Below are 24,404 nucleotides of genomic sequence, written 5' to 3'. Positions count from 1 at the left end.
TATAAATTGCAACTAGCTTGCAACTGTCTGCTGCTTACAGCAGCTCTTGCCAGATTCTCATTCAGGTCCTCTACTTTTGCCTCTCATCTGGATGAGCTGGAAGAAATTTGGATGCACGCAGTTGCCGAGGATGTCCCTTGTGAGTTGCATCCTCAGGTATGAGAAATGCCACTAAAGTCAGGGGTTTGACAGAGAGCCTAGATCTTGCTGTAATGTGACAACTCTGCCAGAGCCATCCTGCCAGTCTATAAATCCCAGTATTTCGCACTTAACAGTGGAATCTGAAATAAGATTCTCTTCTGATGGACAAGCTGGTGGTCTAGAAGGTTTTTCTTTTATTTCAAAGTGTTGCCCTAGGTCAGTTGACTACACAAGCAAGGAGCACAGGCACACACGCTGTTGATGTACCACTGTAGATGCCAAGCATTCAGTAAAGGCAGTAAATGCTAATGCCAGAACAAAAGACAAGACCATTTTCACAAGTACAAGAGTCCCCCCACAGACCCAGTTTTACATGGATTGTGCCTAGCACAAAACAGCCACTTTTGAGACAGATTTATTCTTGGCAAAAAATTACATGGTGGGTCAGATCTCTCAGAGACACTCTGGCGTCTTCAAGAAAGGTCAAGAACTTCCCCCCCATAAAACTTACTGAGAAACAGAAATGAAAGGACTCCTCTCTCTATTCAATAGCACAGATTCAGACATTCTGTCAAGATCTGAACACTTTTGCCATGTCTCTTCCCAACAGAGCCCCAGACTCAAAAGCATTCTTGAATATGAAGGTTCATATAAATTTACCAAATTTGAGTCAGAAAGATTTTCCAATCACAATCTACATCTCAGCCAGCCAGCAAAAACATGAAAATCTGGCAACTAAAAGAAAGGGTATTACCCAGTATATTCCCCCCACATACAAACACTGAGAGCTGAATAAAAATTTGTTTTGTAATAATTTCTTCATGGGACAGTTATCTTCAGTGATCTAGGAAGTTGTGGATAAACCTCAAGAACTGAGAATGTTTTTGGTGCATATTCTCATTTCTCCCCAGGGAGTCTTGATCTGCAGAGGAATATTAACATGATGTAAAATATTCTGCGGACTGTTTATAACCTAATGACTCCACATGTAACCTTAAATGCCATTCTGCAAAGAGCCATGTTCAGCAATTCAAGCAGGAGAACGCTAGAGCCTCTCAGGCAGACGACTTCTATCGCTCTTCTTTTAGCTTTGTTCAAGCAATTTCACATAACACAGTTATCTTATACTGGTATCACCAAACACTGCTCAGAATCAAGCTGACATAAAACTCATGGTTGCATTATTAACTAGTAAAATCATTCCAAGGACTTGTGTTTGCAAATGTCTGTTCACATGTACAGCCAAATCTGAAAATCCAGCTTCAGTTTTTACTTAAACATTACTTAATGGTTAAAACTAGCATTCTTCTGGAAAAGAGATTTTGAAAGAAATACTCTAATCTTTCATTAAAATACAAACGTGAAAAGCATATGGTTCCCACTGGGTATGCTTATTGTAAATCAAGTTACCTTTCTGGAAACTCAATATGTATTTGCTAAATGAAAACAAAACATCTCTTACGGCTTCACAATTAGAATTTAAAAAGCCAGATGCTGCAGGAGTGAAGTTTTCTTCACAATGTTAGTTTACCCAGTTATACATCCTGAAGGCTAAAAAAAGTATTTAAGGAAGAAAGAGTGTTACAATCTGTGAAGTTAATACTGGTGTTAAAAATATTCATGGAAAAATCTAGCTGTTTGCTTTCCAAAAGCCACTATTTGGTCTCTTCTATTTTTCAAATTAGAAGAGGCCTTTGCAGAATTATAAATAAAACACTGAAAGCTCCATGTGACTTTCCCATATGCAGTTTTTCAACAGCCAAGTGATTTCCCCTATCCCATCCCCACTGTTTGCATACCAAGGCATGTTTGCCAAGTTTCAAGTAGAGAATTTTTAAGCCAAATTTGTAAAACCAAGATGATAAAGATTTTGTTAATATCCTTTGATCAGACATATACCTCATAAGACAAGTTAAACTGTGGAGGGAAGCAAGACAGGAAAAAGAAAGATCGTATGTTTTGCCATCGATTTAGAAGGAATGTCTTTGTGTCATTATAGAAGATGTGGGAAATGGTGAGAATGCCAACATTAGCTTCTCTGACTTTTTGAGAGCAATCTATGTAGCCATCCCACTTCTGCACGTGTTCTAAGACAGAAAATACTCTCCACTCACTGAACAAACAAGCAGACCTAACCCAAAAAGTGGAAGAGAAGAGTTAAGAGAACATCTCAGTTTTATTCCTCCAGGGCTACTGGCAGATACAGCAGACAGCAGGATTTTCCTGTCTGCTGCTTTCCTGGTTGCCTTCATTCCCACCACAATATCCAAATATCTGAAAGCCCAACATCCGAATGGCTCCAATGCTATGCATCACATCCAAAAAGCTTGCAGAGGTGACCCGAAACCAGGCCTCCAGCTTTCTGAAGGGTGGGACACCTGGCCGCATCTACAGGGAACAACACAGCAGGTCATTCTGAGCCAAAAGGAGACCACAGGCAAGGCTGAAGCACACATACGGGGACAACAGAAAGGATCCCCTGCCAGAGCAACAAGCAGAGGGCGAAGTACAGAACTGGCAAGAAAGTCACCTGCCACATAACATTGAGACTGCCATGTTAGACTGAATGCCCCAAAGCAGAAGTCAGAGACGTATTCTCCCCAGGACACCAAAGTATTTAAGTATCTCTTTTTCAGTCTGAGCTGCAGCACAACATTCATTCTGACTGACCTCATTTTTCCCCTTGGATGAAGAACACACCCACAGTACTATCTTGATCAATGCAATCATAAAAGGTCCTTCACTGCAAGCAACAGTTCAGTAAAGCACACCTGGCAGCATGACAAAAACCCACACAGGGACACCTTGAAATTCTCATGTTCGATTTGACCTACATCAAATCTTACCAGTATCTAAATACTCCTTTGACAATGGGAGTGGAAGAGCTGTGGCTGTCGGCTGGTGATAACCTGCAGCTTCACTCCATGCAGCCCACAGTCTGTGTCATGAAAGCCTAGCATCAAGACTTAATATGTTAAGACACTGCACGCATGTTTGAAAAGCCTGCTTCAACCCTCATGAAAGAGGGTGCTCTCTGGCCCTACTTACAGCCTGAAAAGTGAGGGGAAAAAAGGTTCTGTATTCTTTGCGGTCTTGTTCAGCCATGCTCGACGCCTGCATGCCTCCTAAGTTTATGGTTACCTCCTGTTGACAAATATGTTCTGCTGCAATCTATTTCATCTATTTTCAATAAGACAGAAAACATTTTTTAACATTAGCCAGGTTTTTTGCAAGACAAGTTACGGCCTTTATACGGGACTCCAAATAATTTGTGGTCCATTCTCAAACTGTACTGGACTTCGTGTTTGGCAAAGTCACTGTTTTCTATTCTTTTCTTTTCCATCAGCAGAATAAGAATAGAATTTACCATATCAGAAGTGCAGTCAGAGTCATTAATGTTTATAGATAACATCTATTACTTGACACTGCAAAAAATTTGACATGTACTTTCATGCTAGTTCAGTGTATTAATGTTTGTATAGGTATTGAAAACAACCAGAATTCATATGTAAGTTAAATAAAAGATCACAGGTTTCAGAAATGGACATCCCATGATTAAGTTATTTGCCTGTAATGAGGGAAAACCAATACAAAGTCATCCCATTTGTGAAAACTACCAATTGTTGATGACCACCATATTTTTAGGGCCAATCTTCAGAGAATTATCAGTAAAAAAGTGGCACCTTCCTTTTATGTACCCCGTCCTAGACCAAACATATATTAAAAAAAAAAAAAAAAATCAAGATAACCATATTTTCTTTTACTCTTCCAGAATAACAAAGAGACTGAAAGCATTATTCACTCCAATAATTTTCTGTAAAGGAGGATTTCATTGTTAACTATAGTAAGTAAATACCAGATATAAATTTTCTCTTGCAACTTGCCAATCTTGTCATGACTCAGCTTTAAAAAAAAGTTTCCTTTGCACTTCAGTAACTTACCTCTTTTAGTCTCCAGCAAAAAGATGGATGATAATTTAGAGAGTCCTAGCCATGCACTGTTTCTGGCTGAAATCACAGTTACAAGCCAAAAAGCAATCAGAGACTTAAAATACATGCAGAAATTGTTTAGTGGTTGGTATTCCTTTGCTAAGGCAGAAGTTCAATACTGCCTTTATACAGCATCAAAACAGAGGCAGAAATATGCGCTCAATGCTTCTGACATACTTGATCGTAACAGAATATTCTAAGTAGGAAGTCATAAATACATAGCAAACAGTCTCTGAGATAACAAGCAAAATGGTAGCAATAAGTGGCATCAGGAATGAAAATGAATGATCTCATAATTTCTCCCAAAGTGCCAAGAACTCAGACTTCCACATGACTGAAGACTCTTTACAGAATATACACATATGAAAATGTATTAAGACCCACAGGACTGGAATCCCCATCACAAAGTGCCACATTGATAACTCAAGTTCTATGGGCGGTGGGGTTTTTTTTCGTGTCATTAAGTATCTTTTTTTCCTGTCTCCACACCTCACAACCCACTTGTTGTGCCTCCAAATACTGACAAAAGTCACCGGCGATCTCCTGTGGCAAGATATACTTGGGAAGCTATGCGACAGCCTTTGAGGTGGGGAAGCCAACTCAGATTCTAATTTCTCAACTCAGGAGCACAAAGAAACAGAACGCTTGTACCAGCTTTCACATCTCTCTTCTTCACATCTTGATGTCTCTGCTAACAGATTCTAACAACCAGGACACCAGAATTCATACTTCAGCAGCTTCAACTTCTTTTCTGAAGGACTCCAGCTATTGATTCCTGATACGCTGCCAAGCTGGTCCCTGAAACAAGCCAGAGAACGCTCAGGAAACATTCAGGAAAAGGTTGGATGTAAGAGGTGGTTGCAGGCAGATCCCAGCACAAAAGAGGTCATCCCACGACTGCAGGGATTCGCAAGGCTTTCCATATCCCAACACATCTCAAAGAGATTGTGAGGACTTCTCAACTTTAGAATAACAAATTGACAAGGAGGGGCCATGAAGCTACGAAAGCCCATACGGCTGAACTGAACCATTTCAAGCTCTCTACAGACTAGGGAATGTACAGTCCGATGAGTTATCCTAAGTACGAGATTTTAGTCTAAACTGAAGTCCACACTTCTCGACCAGAAACCAGAGATTAGAGGTTGGATTTAGAAGTGAAGCTTTATACAAAGATGCTGACATGAATGCTAGAAGAAACAAGAAAAAAAACCCCAACGAACCAGCCAACCAACCATCATTCTTTAGAAGAGCAGCTGCCTGGAAGAATTTAAGAAATAAATTGTCCAAAAGTGTTTCAGTTGCCATTCAAAACACTCTCACATTGCATTTCCAATTTCAAAATCTCTTTCCCTTCAAAGTCTATGTCCTCCTATACTTTCTTCAAAGGCTCTTGCAACTTAGAAGTCATAGGAAAGCACACCAAAAATACCAGACTTGACTAATGCATATGCTTTTCTGCTAGGTGAGGTCACCTTTCTGTATTACATCTTATGCAGCAAGCTACACACTCCTCTGGTAAGATGCTACCTTCACTCCTTCTAAAGCAGCATGTATGTTGAAAATCATATACAGATACTCACACGAGTCAAACAGGATTTTCTGCTATAGAAAAACCTGCTTCTAGTCTTTATTCTCCACTTGAACCCATAATTCTGAATAGCAAATGCTCCATTTTTAGTTTAAGCAACTAAACATAAATCCTGATGAAAGGCATTAGGAGTATAAAAATGCCCATTACCACTTTGGACTAGATTTGAACTGGTGACCTAATGATGTGACACTCAGTAGTTCTTTAACTATCTGTGATAACAGAGATTTGCATGAGCAAATACTTAAATCCCAGGAGATGGTACTTCCTGGTAAGAAAAAATGTTAGATAAATGAAATCTTCAGAAATAAAATTGCACAAATCTAGAATCTTTTAACAAGCAAGAAAATACAAAGAACACTCACCAGATTCCTATGAGTTTCTGCAAGATCTTTATATTACAAGTACACAACACACAACTTTGTACCAGAACTCAGTACTTGCAAAGCTCAGCATTCACTACTAGACTGGGGTAAACACAGCAAGTCCAAAGAGTCTCCCATGGCTTTAGAAATGCACTAAAAATCAAGACACATTTTGAATCAAAATGCACAAATAATTCCACTTTCAGTCAATGTATTAAAAACTAAGATCTTTATGATCTGTTCAAATGCATCATACCAAATATGCAGAGCCTGGCATCATAACACCTACCCTACCAGAACTCTTCAGGGTCTTTGCAATCCATGAACCTTGCCTCAATATCCTGGTGCTATGCCTGCAGTGGTAGGTGCAAGTCCCAATGAGGCAAGCACGTTTCTCACCTGGTGTCAAAGAGGCATCAGCTGAAAGCAGCCATCAAGTTTCCTCTTGAAGTGAAGCATCCCCTAATATTTTATTAGGTTGTAAAAATTTCACAATGGTACATCTGCTGGCGAGGCGGAGAGAGCCAAAAGCACAATTAACAACTCCCATCAGAGGGTAGATCCTGTTTAACATTTTTAAAGAAGTATTGCATATGCGCATGTGCTCCATTTCATTGGAGAGTCTCCACACAAAGAACTTGCCACACAAAGAAATCTCCTGATCAACAGCAATACCTTTAATCTCCCTGACAAAAAATAATACTCCCTTGCATAGCCATCAGTCCCTCTCCCTGCACACATAAGTAAACTCAACCACAACTGTGACCATTCCTACAAAAAGGCTCTAGAGAAAAAGCATCTGTACAAACAACTTTCTGCCTGCCTGGGGGATGAGTCCTTTTGTTGGATTTTTTTTGAAGCTACAGATGCCCTACGCTCATTCAACCACCCTGACCATACCCGCCAAACACCTTATGCCATCCACATGAAGACAGTCACGTTCTCCAGTTTGTATCCAAGAGGTGTGCAGTTTAGGGCTTGCCAAGAATAGTTGCTTATCCTAGTTAATTTTAACAATATCATACATAGCATTAAAATAGCTTCAAGAAAGGAAAGAAAAATGTAATATAAATTACAAAGGCAGGTGATGAATCTTCCAAAAGCATCCAAAAAGATCACAGTAAAAGCTTATAAGGGTGAACAACCTGGTTTCATAAACATGCTTCTGATTAACCCTTTTGCAGCTTCAAAAAGATACGATCTCTGTTGTTGCTAAGCATGTCTGCCAGAGCTTGCCAAGGAAAGCATGAGCAAGCAGCTTCAAAGGCAGAATGACGTACCTATGGCAGTAAACCCTAATCCTTGCTGTGGAAACCGCGCAACTGAACTTAGTCATAGAAAATGGGATTAGAAATTCTAAAACAAAACAAGGGGTTGAAGGAATTAGCAGTCATCCCGAGATCATGTTGAAAATATTGAGCAACATTTAAATAATAACTGTTGTCAAGGTTGATAAAGAGGAGAGTAAAACTAACATCTTGCACAGGAAACCTTTAGCGGATAGGGACAGGAACAGGGTATCTGGGTCAGCCTAAAACCTTTCACATTGACCCTGGATGGTGGCTTGGCAAAGAGTGGAGATGCCAGAAAGCACCCCAGCCATCGCTCCTAGAAATTCAAGTGCACAGAGCCCTAGCGAAAGGTTTCTGTGATTTGACCATAGGAGACATGGCATGGATTGAAGCAGATGGTGCTTTGACAATCAGAGTGATGGCTCATGTGCCACCTGCAGGGGCAGAGGGAGAGTATCCAGGAAGCAGTATGGGAAGCACAGCACTATTCTTTCCACAGTTCATAATGTCATGCAAACACATGTATACAAGAATGTTGCAACTGCCCAAGTAACCCTCTTCACTAGCGTCATATAAAGCACATGGCAGAAATGCAGAGGTCAGGATTTCTGAGGCAATTCTCCAAGGAGACACAGTTAATGTGACTTTCTGAAGTTCCCTACATTTCTTGCACTGTAACTTCCTGGACAACAGCATCGCATATTTTCCAGTGACCGGACCTAACCCAAATTACATGTTTACACAACCCACGTGAAATTCAGGTTTTGATGAATGTGTGTTTTCATTTTAAGACAAGAGCTGATTTTCTAACTCAAGACGATCTTTCAAAAATAAACCATGTCTGCACATAGGGTCAGGATGCCTAGAGAGATCCTAAAACAACAATTAGTTTAAGTGAGCTTCACTGGCCTTCTCACTGCCAAAGCAGCTTCATTAGCAAGTACCAAGTATTCAACTCCTGATCACTGCAACAGATTAAGAAAAAAGAGAACACAAAAAGACTTGCATCAGGAAAGGAAAGCAGTGGCAGGAACAAAGGAGACATGCAAGGAGAGAAAAGAATACCTTGAGAAAAAGAGGCAGACTGTCATGATCTGAGAGCTGGTGAAATCTGCTCCCAGTCGACCATAAGGTACAAGCCCACAGTCCGATGACAGAGAGCATATTCTCCCTTTGATCACTCTCCAGTGTCAATGGAAACCCACTGGGGCTTGAAGAGATATCAAGTCTTTGAGAAATTAATATCTAACCTAGCACACAGACCATTAATGGAAGTAGAAGTGGGTTTCCACCCCTCCTCCCCAGGCCCAGGACCAGCACTTCCATTTAATGAAGTGTGAGTGGTCAGATTTCAGCGACCTCCCTCTACTTTCTCTCTGCCGAGACATCAGGCTCTCCTTTCCTTTAGAAAGGCCTCCATGCCTCCCGCTCACCAAAACGAAAAGGAAACAGGACAAGATAGATACCAGGTGCCACAGCGTACATGCAGTTCATGCCAAGCAATACAGCACAGGGCTGTCCAAATTCATGGCAAGAGCAGAAAGGCTGTGTTATCTTTTATTTACCATTGACACTGACATACGAGTCTTTTCTCCCTTGCAGCCTCACAGATTCCAGCAGAGCCCTGCAGATGAATGACCTTGCAGCAACAACCAACGGCACAATATTACCAGGTAGTTTCCAAACCAAAGATTGTGGCAGTTTTGAGTGGAGAAGACTGGAAACTGCTTACCTAGACTCTCTACGGCGAAAGCACAAAGACACTCAAGGATCACCCTGTAGAGCCCCTCTGAAACCTCAAAGGTAACCAGACCTGCTCACGGACCCAGAGAAACTATGCAAAGATTCAGCTTCCACCAGCAGCAGTATCCTGATCAACTAGCAGAGCCTATTTGCTATACTAGGACAAAAAATTAAGAGAAAGGATAGTTAGGGCATTTCACACTCTGCTCAGTCTCTTGGAAGATGAAAGCAAATAGGGGATTTTTTTGTTTAAGTACTTGCTTAGAAGTTCGGGGGGGGGGGACCTCTTAGCTTTCCTTCTGTATTTAGGCAGAGACTTTTTCAGTATTTCCAGTGTTGCGAAATGGAAGACAGAAGAAAACAAATCTACTTGGACTACACAGAAGTGCCAACCAGAAAAAAAAGCCACAAAAGCTTGTATAAATACATGCACATCCCTAAAAACAGAAACACCTATCAAACAATGTTTAAAGTTTGCCCAAGTAAGAGTCTAACTGAACTCTCTGTACTTGCTGTTAAAAACAATTTTACTCAAAGTAATAACCAGGATTCAAACCAAGTAAGAAATAATGAACTTGTTTTTAATTGGTTTGCAAGAAACTCAATTTGCAAATGCTACTCTTAGCCAGCTATTGAATACACAAGCTGATAGAGCCCAGAAGGCACTGTGATGAGTGACTTAAGTGGAGGCACCCTACACCCACCAACATTCCTGCTGAATGAATGTGAAATCTGCAAGAATTGCTTTTATTTATCTTACTAAAAGCATTTCTTGGAAGGGCTGGGAAAATTTATTTCAGATGGATTTTTCAGCTGAGAACAAAGTTGTATTTATTATAATTATGCACTCTCCAGTGTGGCCTGCCTTGCTGAGAAAGAACATTAAATTCAGCTGTGCACAAACTCACGGAAGTGACCTTTTGAATGAAAATGCTGCAGCAAGAGACTTGCGGAGCATTCTCACTAAATAATAACCTACTGTCTGCGACTTGCAGATTAGTGCTCAGACCACTGATTTCAGCTGCTACTTAGAGAGGCACAAGTCCCCATGAGGTCAATCAGCTGAGAATAAATCGTGTTTGCTGCAGATTACAATATGGAGAACTGTACTTGGGAAACTATTCATAGTCTCCAGTCCAATATGATTTTATGAACTTTTATTAACCATCATGCAGCAGCATAACCTTGCAAGGCACTTCAAAGAGGTCTTTTCTGCAGGACACCCACTATTTCATTTAAATAAGAGGATCAAAGGTGTTATTGACACAAACTGAACAAGCTCTCACTTTAATGAGAGCAACAAATGCAAGGATGAATACCCACCACCTGGGCGGAAGTACCCTGCTCCCTCTTTGTAGAAGGACATGAGGATTATCTGAAAGACTTCTGCTGTACAGAAAGCCCAAGCACCTGGGGACGGAGGCAGGTTAGCACTAAAGAACTAGGAAGTCAAACTAGAGTGTTCATTTCATGACCTAAATGAAAGGTGCAATGTAAAATAGCAAGATATGCAAGACACGTGCTTGTTTGGAAATGGAGGATGTCCTTTTAGTGTGCAAACATAAAATGTCCTCCTTAGACACAGCAGATCATCTTACACTTTGCAGAAAGGTTGGGTATTATAAAAAGTATCCCATCCTGTAAAGAACTTAAAACAGATGTCTGAGCCTTCCCAGCAGCTGGGTTGCTGGGTAGTCAAATTCCCTGCTGCCAAAGAAAGCAAGGCAAGCTTGCATGCTGACGTCCACATCTCAGGGGCAATTGGAAGCCACTCTGCCTGCCCAGCCCAACAACATCCCACAATGGACAGGACGGGCTGGCAACCTGCTCCAGGCTCCCTCTCCTCTTCACTCTCCAAGCTATGCACGGCAGGCTCTCGTGGTTCACGGCCATTCGGACTTTGGTATGCAATTCAAAGATCTAGAAAAGAGACTACCCTGTTCTAAGCATCTGAGGATTTTTCAAGCCAAAATGCAGCTATCAAAACACTCTGCGCTGCCAGTTTGGGTTCTGTACTCCCTTTTCAGATTCTGTGTTTGCATTTCAGCAAGCTCACTCTCATCTCACAGTTCTGCTCACTGAACCTGCTGGTTTAGTCCCAAGTCTGCATCTCTGCGTGCTGTTGCCTCTGAGGGGGAATATGATACAAGAAATTCAACTTCTTGACTTCACTACAGAACCAATTAACTGAGAGTTGCAAAGAAGGAAAACCTTTTGCTTGGACTATTCATTTTCTATGCAGCGAACACAGCACGTGCAATTTGTGAGGTGTGTAAAAGCTTGATCCTCATGTGTCTTCACATGTTGACTATTTGCAGTAATGCTTTCCAGACAAATAGAAGAACAGTCCCCACTCAAGTACAGAAGCAGCCAAGAACAATGAAACTGTATCTCAACAATTAGGTAAAGTTTGACCATAGTACTTGAGGGCATTGAAAACCTTTGGACTGAAACCTCACAGAAGAAAACCAGGAGTTTCTTGGTTAACAATTAATAATTTAGACCTGAAGACTCTCATCCACACCTCCAGCTGAAGAGGGAAACTACACAGTATTTATACACCTGGTACTACACAATCTGCCAGTATTTTGATACAAAAACCCATAGTTCATAGTACATTCACCATTTTAATGTCCCCACTTTAGATGAGAAATGTCAAATTACTTTCTTAATATCATGTGGTAAGCCAGGATCAGAACAGAAGAGTTCTTGCAAAAAGTACTCATGTGTCAAAGGAAGGACTCAGAAGCATACTGTGGCTTTTAAAAAACATTATTTTTTACAATATTTATAAATTCACCCTCAAAAAAACCCTACCAAGAACTAAACCCAAGAAATTTCCTTTGAAAACTTGTTTCTTCCATCATTTACCTTTGCACTAATCCTTCAGGTTAAATAAACTATCAAGACACTTCACCCTCAAGAGCCCTCACCACTGTAGAATATGCAAGATGCCTGCTGTCAGGACAGGGAAAAAGAGGACAAACACAGAAGCAGTGTAAGACATGTAAATGAACAAGTTAATGGGTTGAACCAGATAAGAGCAGTATTTGTAAAGCCTATTTATTTAATTAAAGACATTAGTTAAAAGCATAAACAAGTTTTACCTTGCACCCTGTCCTGAAGGAAAGGAAAGTGCCTTCAGAAGAACTGTTGGCAGGCAGTGCCTGTGCAAGAGAAGAGCTAGTGATAAGAAGAGCTCTCATAGCAAGGATACAAATAAACAAAATCTAGGGTCATTCATTTAAGAGTCTGCCTCAACTTGTAAAATGCCACTAGAACTTAAGGTTTCCATATTTGTAAAATTAACTTTTTCTGTATTAACAGCATGGTAATGGCTACATCAACAGCAGCAGCTCACCCAGCCTTCAGATTACACTCATGGAAGGCACACGGTTTTATGGACACAAATACACCCTCCATTTGCCCAGTTGCAGAAGATCAAGATGCACAAGCCAGGCCACTGTGAACATCTTGTCTAGTGTTGTTTTCCTCTCCTGCAGATCTCTACTTTCTCAAGCCAAAGCCAAAATATTCACTGCTTACATACACAAATTCAGTCCTGTTTTATTAGAACACACTGAATGTATTTAATCCCCTGGCTGCACTTCTAAAATCTTTCAAAGCAGGATCATGGTAAGAAGAGTTTTAGTTACACACTGCTAGATAATATGACAGACAAGAAACCATCAGTGCCACTCCTGTTCCCCAAAGTTTATCTGCTCCGTTAAAGGTTGTGGAAAAAAAGGAGATTTGTCTGGGCTTTGTCCATGTGAGGAATTCAGCAAGCCCTTACACTTCTTATCAGCCTGAAGTTACATGCCAGCAAAGGTGAAACAAGGCAACAACAGATTTGTCTGGTCCCTTAACCTAAAGTTTTCCTGGCACAATGCTTCTCAATAAATACACAGCATGCTGAAAATAAAGGAGGACTGCTTCTTCAGCAAGTCCATCTAGATAAAGCAGACTATAGGTTTCAGAATGGAAAACAATACTATGAAGAGCAAAATCACTCCAGACTTCCTGAATTCATCTTTTAACACCAGGATGATCCTCAGACTTTGCAGTCAAGGGACGGGCCTAAGAGCACAAATTGGGTCTGAGGAGAAGAAAACTCCTGACTCTCATTTCCACAGCCTAACCGCTCTCTGGTGGTTTAGTATGATCACGTACTCTGGGAAGTACAGAGTTACAAGGACAGAGCAGAAAAGCAAGAAACTTGGTAAAACAATGAGCCACAAACAAGAGAGCGATATTTAATAATCAAGTACGTGAGATGCAAGAATTTCCTAATAAGATGGGTAGGAAAAAGGAGCAAAGCATCAGACAAAGAAAAAACAAACACAGCTAGGAAAAGGAGGGGAAAATAAATTAAGAGCTCTTATTTTTGACACTGCAGTTTAAGACAGGCTTTGTCGGAGTCCAAGTGCTAAGTGTCAGTAAATGGAGACAATCAGCAATGACAGATGTCAGCAAGCCTGTTTTATCTAAGCTTCAGATCACAGGAGACTGGAGAGTCAAATACAAGCCGTTTGTGAATTTTGCTGCTTCTAAAAAGACAGAAGTCAAAACGACAAGGTAATCTGAAGACAACACAATACACGTGCAACCCTCCTCCTCCTCTTCAGCATTCACTGTTTGAAAAGCAGTCTGCAAACGAACAAATGAGACAACCAGTAAGGAAAGGAGGAATTCATCACACAAGAGACCCAGACATGAGTCATGACCTTCACATGCATTCAGGTAGCTGCATTAAATGCTTTCCAAGCAGAGAGTAAAGGTCTTTCAGATCGTATCTGAAGGAAAGTCATTCCTCCCCCAAAGAAGGGCGGGGTGGGGGAGCACTTTTGGTAATTTTCCCAATATGATTACAACTGATACACAAGATGAGATGAAGTCAGCCCTGTATCATGGCCTTGAAGATACGCTGCCTTCTTAGAAGGTTTTGTCCAGTCTTTACAAGACCTCTGTACATGCCCACGACCTCCTCCAGCCCTTCCCCTACCTCCTGGCTCAGACTGACTCCAGCTGTTGTTCAACTCTTTCATTCGACACCAGTCACTCCCAATTCTTGTTTAGCTCAGCCAGAGAGCTTTAAAAGGTGCTTTTGCAGCAGGTTGCTAGCTCCATGGACCCGATTTTCTGCCCACAACCAGTGAGATGGCTGTCACAAGGGATATTTTATGCAACGGAATGGCCTGATCTTCTGCCGCCCATCGCTTCTTGTTGGCCATCAGCCACCACCTGGGATTTAAAAAGGATCCTACGTAGAGAAAGAGGTTTTAAAAAACCCACACAACTACTGATACAGTATTAACAAACAAAAAGCTTATTACAAAGAGTCAGGAATACAGAGCTTGGCAAGGGCGAGTACTTCTGCATATTTTGCACTCTTTCCTTATCAGGCTTCTGGTGTGGCTGCCACAATTACACCATTGTTTGACTGACAGCATTATCCCGGAACGTCTTGATTATGAGCTCCCGTTCCCTATTAAGTAAAAAAAAAAAAAAAAAAAAAAAAAAGAGTCTCTTGTGGACAACAGTACTCGACCTGCTAGTCATACCTGTGTGCTAGGACATAAGAGAAAAGAGTGAATCAGTTCTGCTCACTAAAAAGCCTCTGCACCGTCTGCTGGCATGCCATTAATGTTCGAGTCCTCTCCCCACTTCCAACAGGCAATGCTTGACACTTTTACACAGGGAAAGCTCAAGACGGCTGGATAGATTCCTGACAAAACACTCTCTTCATAACTGTTTCTACAGCTTATCAGCCTTTTCCCTTTCAATTTGCTGTTCAGCCAGGAGGAGACAAAAAAAGAAAAATAAAAGTAGTTCTGTAACCACTGGAGCTCCATAAAGCTGACCTCCCATCAATTTGTTCCACAAGGCTGATTGACTTTGCAGGCTAGCAAACTGTGAGCTCCAACTGAAGCTTTTCCAGAAGCTAGGGCATATATCAAGTCAGTCAATCAGGGACTCACAAATTTCCCAGTGCTTAATACGCTTGCAACTGTAGCTTCTCACTCAGTGATGCTTCCCTGGTTTTTTTGGTTTTGGTTTTTTTTTTTTAAGGTCTCTCTGTGCCTATCTGTTTTCAGGAATTCTGTTGAAATCTTACACATCTTTGAGGTCTCTTCCTATCAAATTTGGTTTAAGTTGGCCACTGACTTCAAAATTTATTAATGGGGAGACAGACACCAATAACTACATAAAGCTCACCTTTTCTGTGAACTATCTTTGCACCAACAAAATCCGTTTTCCAGCTAAAGTCACTCTCTGTTCCACTCCAGTACTTTTGGAAAATCAGTACCTTGACAAGCTCCCTCAGTCTCAGGTAGAGCCAACACACAATCAGTTTTTGCTTTGATCATGATCCCTCCCAGATCTCAAAAAACAAAACCAAACACCACCACCATCCCTCACCGTGGACCTCTGCTCAAGTTGCCTCTGAAATTTCTCTCACTGCCTTGCGCACACCAAAACCAGTGATGCAATAAAAACACATCACCAATAAAAGTCACAAACTTCCACCTCATAGTAATGCAGAAGATTAAAGAGGAAAGAAGAAGGGAGAATCCTTTTCTTTACTGTTAGCAGATCTTTCCTTTCTTGAGGCGAACTCTTTCCTCTGCTAGTCCTAAGGACCGCACTCAGGATCCCGAGGTCTCGAACTGCCAGGAGAAAAGGAAAGGTCCCTGTTCTCCCTTCTTCCCTAAACCCAGCACCACACAGCCTGTCAGTAGCGGTAGCTGCTCACCATACCCACCCTACACCTCTGCAACCCATTATCAGCAAGAGGCCAGCAGCATTTTAAATGCCAAAAGCTCTGTCCCCTGACGCACAGGGGTTTTCTTCCATGCTCAAGCGGTCACACCTGCTAGCAAGCCACCAGTGCACTGTCAGTGGTTGGATTTATTTTACAATAAACTGGCCTAAAAGTGCTTGGGAAGAAGGAAGAGTCAGGAAACTGGATCTAATTCTCCTACACAACCCAGCTCTCACATCCTTTTTTCTCTTACTGGTTTGGACTGACCTCAGGCAATGCCAGGTGGATGGATACTGGCTCAGCGGAGGAGGCCTGCAAACCAGCAGCACCACAACCTGCCTCCACACAAAATAAAGTCTCTCCTTTCTATTTGCAGGTGTTGTTCAGGGCACAGCATGCCAGGAAGCACTGGCCACCCTGGCATTAAATGGGTTGGTTTGTTGCATCAGTCTGCCAGCATCACCTCACTTTGCACCCCAGCAAGCCCCCTCATGTAAAGCGCTCCATTACAGTTTCACAAGCTATTGCAGAGACTATAGCTGTCGTCTAAAAATAATACTGGGGGCAGTGATCCCACTGATAATCACATCATTAGAGGAGAATCAAGTTCCTCCTTGTCCAAGCAGATAAACAGCAGGTCTTTGCAGCACCTTGAGCCTTCCTTTGCAGCCAAACAGTATCTGTGACATCACGGAAAAGCATCATTTCGGACTGCCACACCAACACACTTCTTATCACAGGCAAGGTATGGGCATGCAGTTCCTGCTTGGCAAGCCTGTTCTCTCCAGCCAGCTGTTACTTCAGTCATGTTTGTTACGTGTACTGTTCACAGGCTCAGCCATGCAGACAATCGACTGCCAGGGCTCCTCTGCCACAGCACCCAGGTGTTGGCATCTCAAAACCTATCTTCTTAGCTACGGGTTTTCTAATCACACAAGACAGCAGGGGGAAGGAGGGATCCGACTTCCCCCTCAACATCTCTCCATGAAGTCATCCAGGAATCCACACTCCATGCTCGCTTTCTTCCAACTCGGAAGCACAGACCAAAACCTGGTGCAATCAGGTTGTCCTGTAATGTGCAACAAGCATGTCTACCCTGCTATGACTAATGGCCTTTCTGAGATTGTCCCCAGCCCTGCCTCAGAGACTGCTTTTGAGATGTCTCTGACATGCCATGTCCTTTCCTCATGTTACAAAAACAGCAGTGCAACCCTGGCAGGAGCAGCTTGCCCAGTCAACTTGGATTCATGAACCCCCTGAAACAAATGCAGGACAGGAGTGTGTACAGCCACAAAGTCACCAGTTAAATGCATTAATAAGCTGAGAAGATACTTACGCAGCTAACTGGAAAGGGCAAATTCTTACCCTGTAACCTGTAAAACAGGGCAGCTCGGATTAGAGGAACATCACCAAACCTAGTACCAAATATGCATGTTGTCAGGAGACAGAACAAAAGACCACGTGTAGCTCAGCTTTACTAAAACTGCAGGATGTGCCTGACAAGGAGAGGTTTGCATAGGCATAGCCATGACCAAAGGGCACAGCACAGGCAACACTGGATGGAGAAGTAGGCCAGAAGATCACTAGCCCACCACTAGCTTTTTGCCACAAGCTAATGTCTGTTCAATCCTGCCAGTTCTCCCAATATGACTTAAGGGGGAAAAAAAGGCAAAAAGAAAAGGTGGGTGGTTTGCTTTTACTAAATATACTGCCCATTACCTCAGAGGATGTCCACATGTTTTCAGATTACAAAGAAACACAAATTGTTCCCTACTTAATGCCTTTCAAATACCACAAAAAGAAACACAAAGGCGAACTTCAACATAACACTCGGTTAATACAGGCTGACAGAGCTATATAAAAGAGCACAGTTCCCACTTTCACCAGCAGAAAAGCAACTGCTGAAGATGCTTAGGGGAGCAGCACTTCTAGCCATCAAAGTGAGTGGTTGATGGGTATTTTAGCCAGGGTCGAGTAACTACCATTGAAATATGGCCAAACATTGAGCACACCCACCCCTCTGTCCCACTAGAAGGGCCGATGGCTGTAGCACCACTATGGGCAGGATCCCTGCTGCCCTGCAGCAGCTGCCCAATGGCACTGCACCCAGCAGAGCCACCGCTCAGGGACAGTCAGTACTGGATGCTGCCGCTAGCCAGGTCAGCCCTGGCCCTGCCTGGCTTGCAAGGCTGGGAGGATGGAAAAAATCCCCAACCATATCGAAACAACTCTGGCAGATGAAACTTTCCAAGTTCCCCCGCAGCATAGCACAACTCCACAAAAGCTGCCCAAGTTTATTCTTAAGGTAGTGTTATATTTTTGTTAATTAATATTTGGAGGGTGGCAGGGAAATTCTCAGAAAGGCAATGACAGGTCCCAGTCACAGAGTTGCTTTGACTATCCTGAAGAAAACTGCCACGCTCCTCCCCAGGATGCATCGGACACTTTCAGACCAGGCTTTCCATCTGCTGCACAGCTGCAGAGATGCAGGGAGAAATTCTTACAGCATTGTGTGTAATTGTGAGGGCAACTCACAAACAAAAAAAATTTTAATGAGTGGGAAAGCCTGCTATACAGATGAGACACTAGTTCACGGTAGTATAATCATCACGGTATGAGCAGTCCTTAATCCAATCTGCACAGTTATTTAGAGGTTCCTGTTCTGAACAAGCACAGGATGTACTTTGATCTCTGCTGCCTCCTGCCAAAACTGTGGAAATTAGCAAGCCAAAAACCAAGAGTCACAGACAAAGATATCATAGCAGACAAAATATATCCTATAGTTATACAAGCAGCTCTCCTCCTGAATGACCTGATGCATTTCAGGAGACATAGAAGTGCAGTTGCAACTAATTACCTTAATCAAAAAAGTTGTCTTAAATTTACAGATGAGGAGATGAGCCTCTCTTACACAAGGATAATTGAAACTTTGCTGTTCAGTTCACAAACTACCTCAAGTGATGCTCTGAAAGGGCCCAAATGCAGCCAAACTCTTGGATGAAGCGTGGTTAACTCCATATTGGTGCAATCAGAGCTGTGGTCACAGCTAGAGCACAGCCTTGGACAGAAACTCTTGTGTTACAGGGGTGTTAGCCACAGCGACAGTCACGCCGAGTTCTTCCTTAAAGCAAGGATCCATCCTCTTTGTCACATACAATGAATCATCCCTCGAGTCACAGTACTTCAAAAGAACTCTTTAATTTGGGATGAAATCGGTCTTTAAGAGCATGCTTCTGTCAGATTTTGGCTCAAAACCACCTTATTAGAGAAAGACAGATTCCGCAGACTTGTCACATAGTTAACATTCACTTAAATCTCTTGTTTTGAAAGAAAACAACAGTTGAGAAAACTATGTGATAATTAAGCTGTAGGCGTGGGAAGCAGACAGATAGTTAAGGCGGTCAAATAACCTCTACTCTGCCCTGTAGAGACAAACTACAACAGAAAAATGATTAATGTTCGAAGGTTTTCATTACAAATTTGATCAAGCACATTTTAAAACATACTAATTTCTTATTTCCTCATTTCCTTCTCCCTCAAAGCAAGAGGGGAGCGCCCAGCTAAGGTGTGCAGTTAAGGTGTGCATCTACAGTCACAACTGAACATGGCTAGATTTCTTCTTTCTGTGACGTTTATCTTTATTTTATTACATAATTGCAATATTTCTGCCTGTAATCTACTGATAAATGCTTCAACTCCAGTTAACAGAGTTTTGTGTTCTGATTACAAGTGAAACAGCAATGAATAGTCATAGAGACGGTTAAACAACTTGGACTCAGGATGGTGATGAGCTAATTATCTTCATTCTCCTCCATCCACCACCCCAAACAAGTCAGGTCTTTGAAGATCCTAGGCAGCCTGGACTTATTTTAACCTGATAAATCAGACCCTCCTCCAGAGTACAGCGTGTTCTCGGGAATGTTTGTTCAGTGCGGCTAGGCAGTACAGCTCCACCTCCTGAATTATTTAGAGGACACATTTCCTGCAGCACCTCCCAGCCTTAGACCACCAGGTCTGCGGGACAGTTTTTACAGGTGAGGAGGCATGGACCCTGAACAAGCTCCCCCTGACAGCAGAAGCAAGCAGGGCATGGCAAATGTCTCCAAGGTAGATGGAAGGAGGCAGCAGTCACAAGAGGCAGCATGGGCAGGAACAGTCGGGAGAGGACAAGGGGCAAAAGCTGTCATGGTTTCAGCTCTTGTCTACAAGCCCGTCAGCTCTGAGGAAATCAGGCTCTAAGGCAACACCACAGCAAAGTTTTGTTACATGCTCATTTTCAAGATCCTACATTACCCCTGTCATTTTTGAGTGGGTAGCTCTCAATCTCTAGTATGCAGTGAGATAATACCAGCCTTTTGACAGACAGAGTCTACATTTAAGATCTAAAATAGACTGCAAGAGTTTTATATAGACAAACTATGAAAAGAAAAGGAGTAAAAGATGCATCCGTATCTAAGTGCTTTAAAGAAAACACAGGCCGCCAAAGCTCTTCTCCCCCACTCTCATGTATTGTACCACTCAAGACTTATTATTTTAGGATTACTTCTGGTGCACTGACTGGAGAGGATATCCACAAGTCATGTATGCAACTATTCCACAAGCAACCTAGCTGTATGATTGCTTCCACGCTTCCTCCTTTTTCCTTTCCTCCTTTTCTACTGCCTACTCCATTCTACCAGCTCCTTGACTGATATATAAGCTGTAGAAGGCAGGGAGCATCTTTCACAGTCTTCAAAGCAGGTATGGTATTTTTATTAGCATGTACAGGTTTGAGGACTTTCACAGTTTCTGTACAGATAATCCTACCACCTGACCACTGCTCGCAGCTGGAATACCGCAACAACCAGAGAGCAAAGCGGACCTGAGATGTGCTTATATATGCTTTGTGTGTGTACTTCGGCTCACAGATGAAACAGCAAGCACTAGGACTTCCATCTGTAAAAACGGTTGTGACAATGTGGAAAACACATGGTTCAACACAATCCTGCACCTGGGTCCCTAGGGCAGCAACAGCCAAACCTTAGCCTCCATGCAGCTGAAGGAGATTTGGGATGGCACTACCAACAGGGAATTACACAGCTTTTAAAGTAGATCTGGTGGTCTCAGTACCCTAGAAAGAAGAAGGAAATTCACAAAGGGCATAACATCTGTAGTCATAGACTAACTCTTCACCTCCTCCTCCTGCAGAAGCACTGGGAAGTATTTCAATGGACCTCTTCCAGAAGGGGCACCCCCCCATCTGCACCCCTGTAACATTAAGCACCACACAACCCACAGCATCTGTGACCTACAGTCACAGATCAGTATCTCACCAACTCAGACCTTCAATAAACACAAACTACAATTTGTACCTTGTAAGTAATATACCACATCAAATCAGAAGTCATCATATGCAGTCTATGTTCTACATAGGGTGAAAAGGACATCTTGACTCCATGAACAATAAGATGCAGGTTGCACATAGGTTGCTTGGCCCAGTACAGTCCTCTCCAAGTGACACTGAGTGTACAGATCAAGGTGGGAGAGGTTTACAGGTGTCTACACTGGGGAACCCAAGAACATCACTGGAGATCTAAACGGTACACATTGCAGCACAGACAGAAAAGAGAGTAAAGAGATTAAAAAAACAGAATCAACTTCATTCAAAACCTTTCCAGGCCTGAAGAAGGTAGTAAGCGGGTGGTCAGAGCCTACAAAGACAAGGACTAGTTCTCCTCATCCCAGTTGAAACTCATTCCCTCTTCCTTCCCCCTGTGCAGAGGCTTGCACCGAACCTCCCCACACACCCCCACCACAGTTCCCACCACAGGAAGAACAGCTCACCTGGCCTGTGCAGCATGACGTTAAGTCCCATTTCCCTGCCGACCCAGGTCCTCTGGCCAGCTGCCCCATGGCCACCCTTCAGCTCATCCCAAACGCCCTCCAGCCCCGTCCCCTCACAGGCCACCTTCTCCCCTGTTGCCAACCCCGAAAAACACACACACCTCCATCCGCAGGCCCCTGCACACCTGCCAGCTGAAGCTTTCTGCCCTCACCATAGCCATCCTTCCCATCACCTCCAGTCAACCACCATCAAATACCTTTCTCCCACGTCCTGCACCCACCCTGCCATATGAAGCACCCCCGAGAGGCACTGCCACCCATACCTAGATCCCTACAACACCTCTCCATTCCCACAACACACAGGCACCCCCAAACTCAGGTCTCTGCATCTCCTCCAGCCTCACTTAAGCCAAGGGGGCTCCCCAAACCTTAAGCGGGCCCCCAAAAGCCGCTTCCCCCAGCCCCAAGAGCCCCAGGCACCCCATGCACGCTCCCACCCCCACCAGCCCAGCCTGACCCCCCACCCCAAAGGCCACCTCCCTCACCCCGGAGGGCACGGCCCCCCGCGTTCACACCGCTGCCCCTCCCAGGCCTGCGCGCCCCGCACGGCCGGCCCCCCGCCCCAGGGACACAGCCCCCCAGCACGGCGCGACCCCAGAACCCCCCCCAGGCGGCCCCCCCAGGGCAGCCCCTACCTGGGCAGGCTCCACGCTGGCGGGCAGCCCCTCGGGCAGGGCCTGGAACAGCAGCAAGGCCATGGCGGCGCGGAGCCTCCTCGCCATCCCCCCCACCCCCCGCTCCCCGCCTCCCCAGCCCGACTGCGGCCCGGGACGGGAGCCGAGGGGGCACCCCGCGCCCCGGCCCGCCCCAGCCGGTCGCCTATTGGGCTGACGACGTGCCGCTTGCTTAGCCAGTGGCTCAGCGCGCTGTCGCTTAGGGCAGAACCGGGAGGGGCGGGGTCTGCGCGCAGGGAGCTGCCATCTTGAGTGTGGCACACCGGAGAGGGAGCCTGGAGTGGGGCGAGGACTGCCATATTGTGAGTGGCGGAACTGGCTGGGGAGAGGTCTGGGGGGCTGCCCCTTGGTCCTGCACCCCCAGTGCAATGCACCCCCGGGGGCAGAGCTGGATACTGCAAAAAGGGGGGTGCACAAGCACCCCCTGGCCTGCTACGTCCTCCCTGACACCCCAATGGCAGCCAGGCACTCATCCCCCATTCACCTGGTCACATCGTGATCCCCACTCGGCCTCCTCCCCAATGCACCCACAGAGACCCCAACCCAAACAGCCCACCTGAAGCTGGGGCACACCGGGGAGCTTGACGTGGAAAGGGTGCTAAAATGGCAGCAGCAGCATGGGGCTGGACTGGAGGCAGCCGGCAGGCAGACACGTGTTGGTACCAGCCCCATCGGGAGACAGGAGCAACATGGAGAAGAGGATCTCCCACCGCAGCCGGGTCCCAGCATGTCCCCACACAGCCATCCCTCACCCAGGCTGGCACTCCCCAGGAGGAGTGGGGGCACCAGCACTTGGGGTTCATTCACAGCTCGGGGGAGATGGCCTGGGAGATGTTTCTGGGGCAGTGACAGAGGCTTTCTACACCACCACTCCTGGCGTGCCAGGCAGCCTCCATGCTGGATTGGCACAATGAGGTTTATCAGATGCTCAGCTAACACGTTAAGAAAAGCCAGGAGAAAAATAATCGACTTAGCAGCTTATCTCCTACCCTGGCATTTTTCAGTTGGGGCAGTACTTGAGGCACACCTAACCCTGCTGGATCAGCTTGGCCGCCTGCTGCTGGCATGGGCTGTCAGGTGTTAACCCATTGCACATGCACCCTGCTTGCTCCTCTCTCCATAGGCAGCCAGTTCACCAGCCTCCACCGGCCTTTGGGCAAGGACCAGTGAGCCAAGCCTGCCTCCTGGGGCTGCTGATGCCTCAAAGGAGACCCCCAACCTCCCATGCTTCCCCAGCCCTTCCCCAGGCTCTGCTACAGCCCAACATGATGTCTTTGATCTGGTTATCATTTGAAGGGACGTTGTAAACATGCTGGAGCACTGACATTTTGGCCATGCACAGTTATTAAAGGAGCTTTTTTCCTGTTCCCGGCTAGCCCTGAAATTAGAGGCACAGCGGGAGAAGGCTTCCAGTCCACAGAGCACAGGACAAGCCCAGATCAGGTGTGACTCATCACTAGAGAGCAATTAACACTTGCAGCTCTTCCCAAACAGGGATGAGTCCAGCTCTGACTCCTGGCAATGAGGTTTCCTTCCTGTTGCAGCAATGGGAAAGGGAGGAGGGCTGGCCGAGCCACCCTTGGCAGCATGGGGACTTGCTGCCCACAGCCTGGCTGTGACCTCTCTGCTCCCCAGCGAGAACAAGGCAGGCCGTGGCGTAACTGTGGTTTTGGGGAGTGCAGGCAGGCACTGGCTGCAGCAACTATCTCCCGACACTGGAGTGATGTGAGCTTTTGAGATGACTTGAATCCTCCGGGGGAGATTCCAGCTACAACCTAGAAACCTAGAAACCCTGCTGAGCTAAACTGTCAGCTGGCATAAATCCATGTTGATCTGAAGAGGGAATCCACTGCTATAAGCTCAGGGGGGAGGTCTGGCTTGAGGGTGGCTTGCTGATCCTCCAAGCCCAGAGCAGCCCTCTTCCTCTGGCCAAGAGCAATGAACTGCAACATGTCCTGCTCCC

The 24,404-nt window shown here is 44.6% G+C and overlaps 1 protein-coding gene across 1 annotated transcript in view; it reads right to left on the bottom strand.

Annotated features, from left to right (window-relative positions):
- WBP1L (WW domain binding protein 1 like) overlaps positions 1 to 22,551 on the bottom strand; it is a 60,351-nt gene extending 37,800 nt beyond the window's left edge. Inside the window, exon 1 of the mRNA XM_069796877.1 lies at positions 22,403 to 22,551. Within this exon, the coding sequence (XP_069652978.1) occupies positions 22,403 to 22,489 (87 nt within the window). The 5' untranslated portion in view covers positions 22,490 to 22,551. The remainder of the gene's footprint in view (positions 1 to 22,402) is intronic.
- Positions 22,552 to 24,404: the final 1,853 nt, after the last annotated feature.

This window comes from Haliaeetus albicilla, chromosome 11 (assembly GCF_947461875.1).
Source record: "Haliaeetus albicilla chromosome 11, bHalAlb1.1, whole genome shotgun sequence".
In the NCBI taxonomy this organism is placed as follows: domain Eukaryota; kingdom Metazoa; phylum Chordata; class Aves; order Accipitriformes; family Accipitridae; genus Haliaeetus; species Haliaeetus albicilla.
This window is presented reverse-complemented; position numbering and strand designations above follow the sequence as displayed.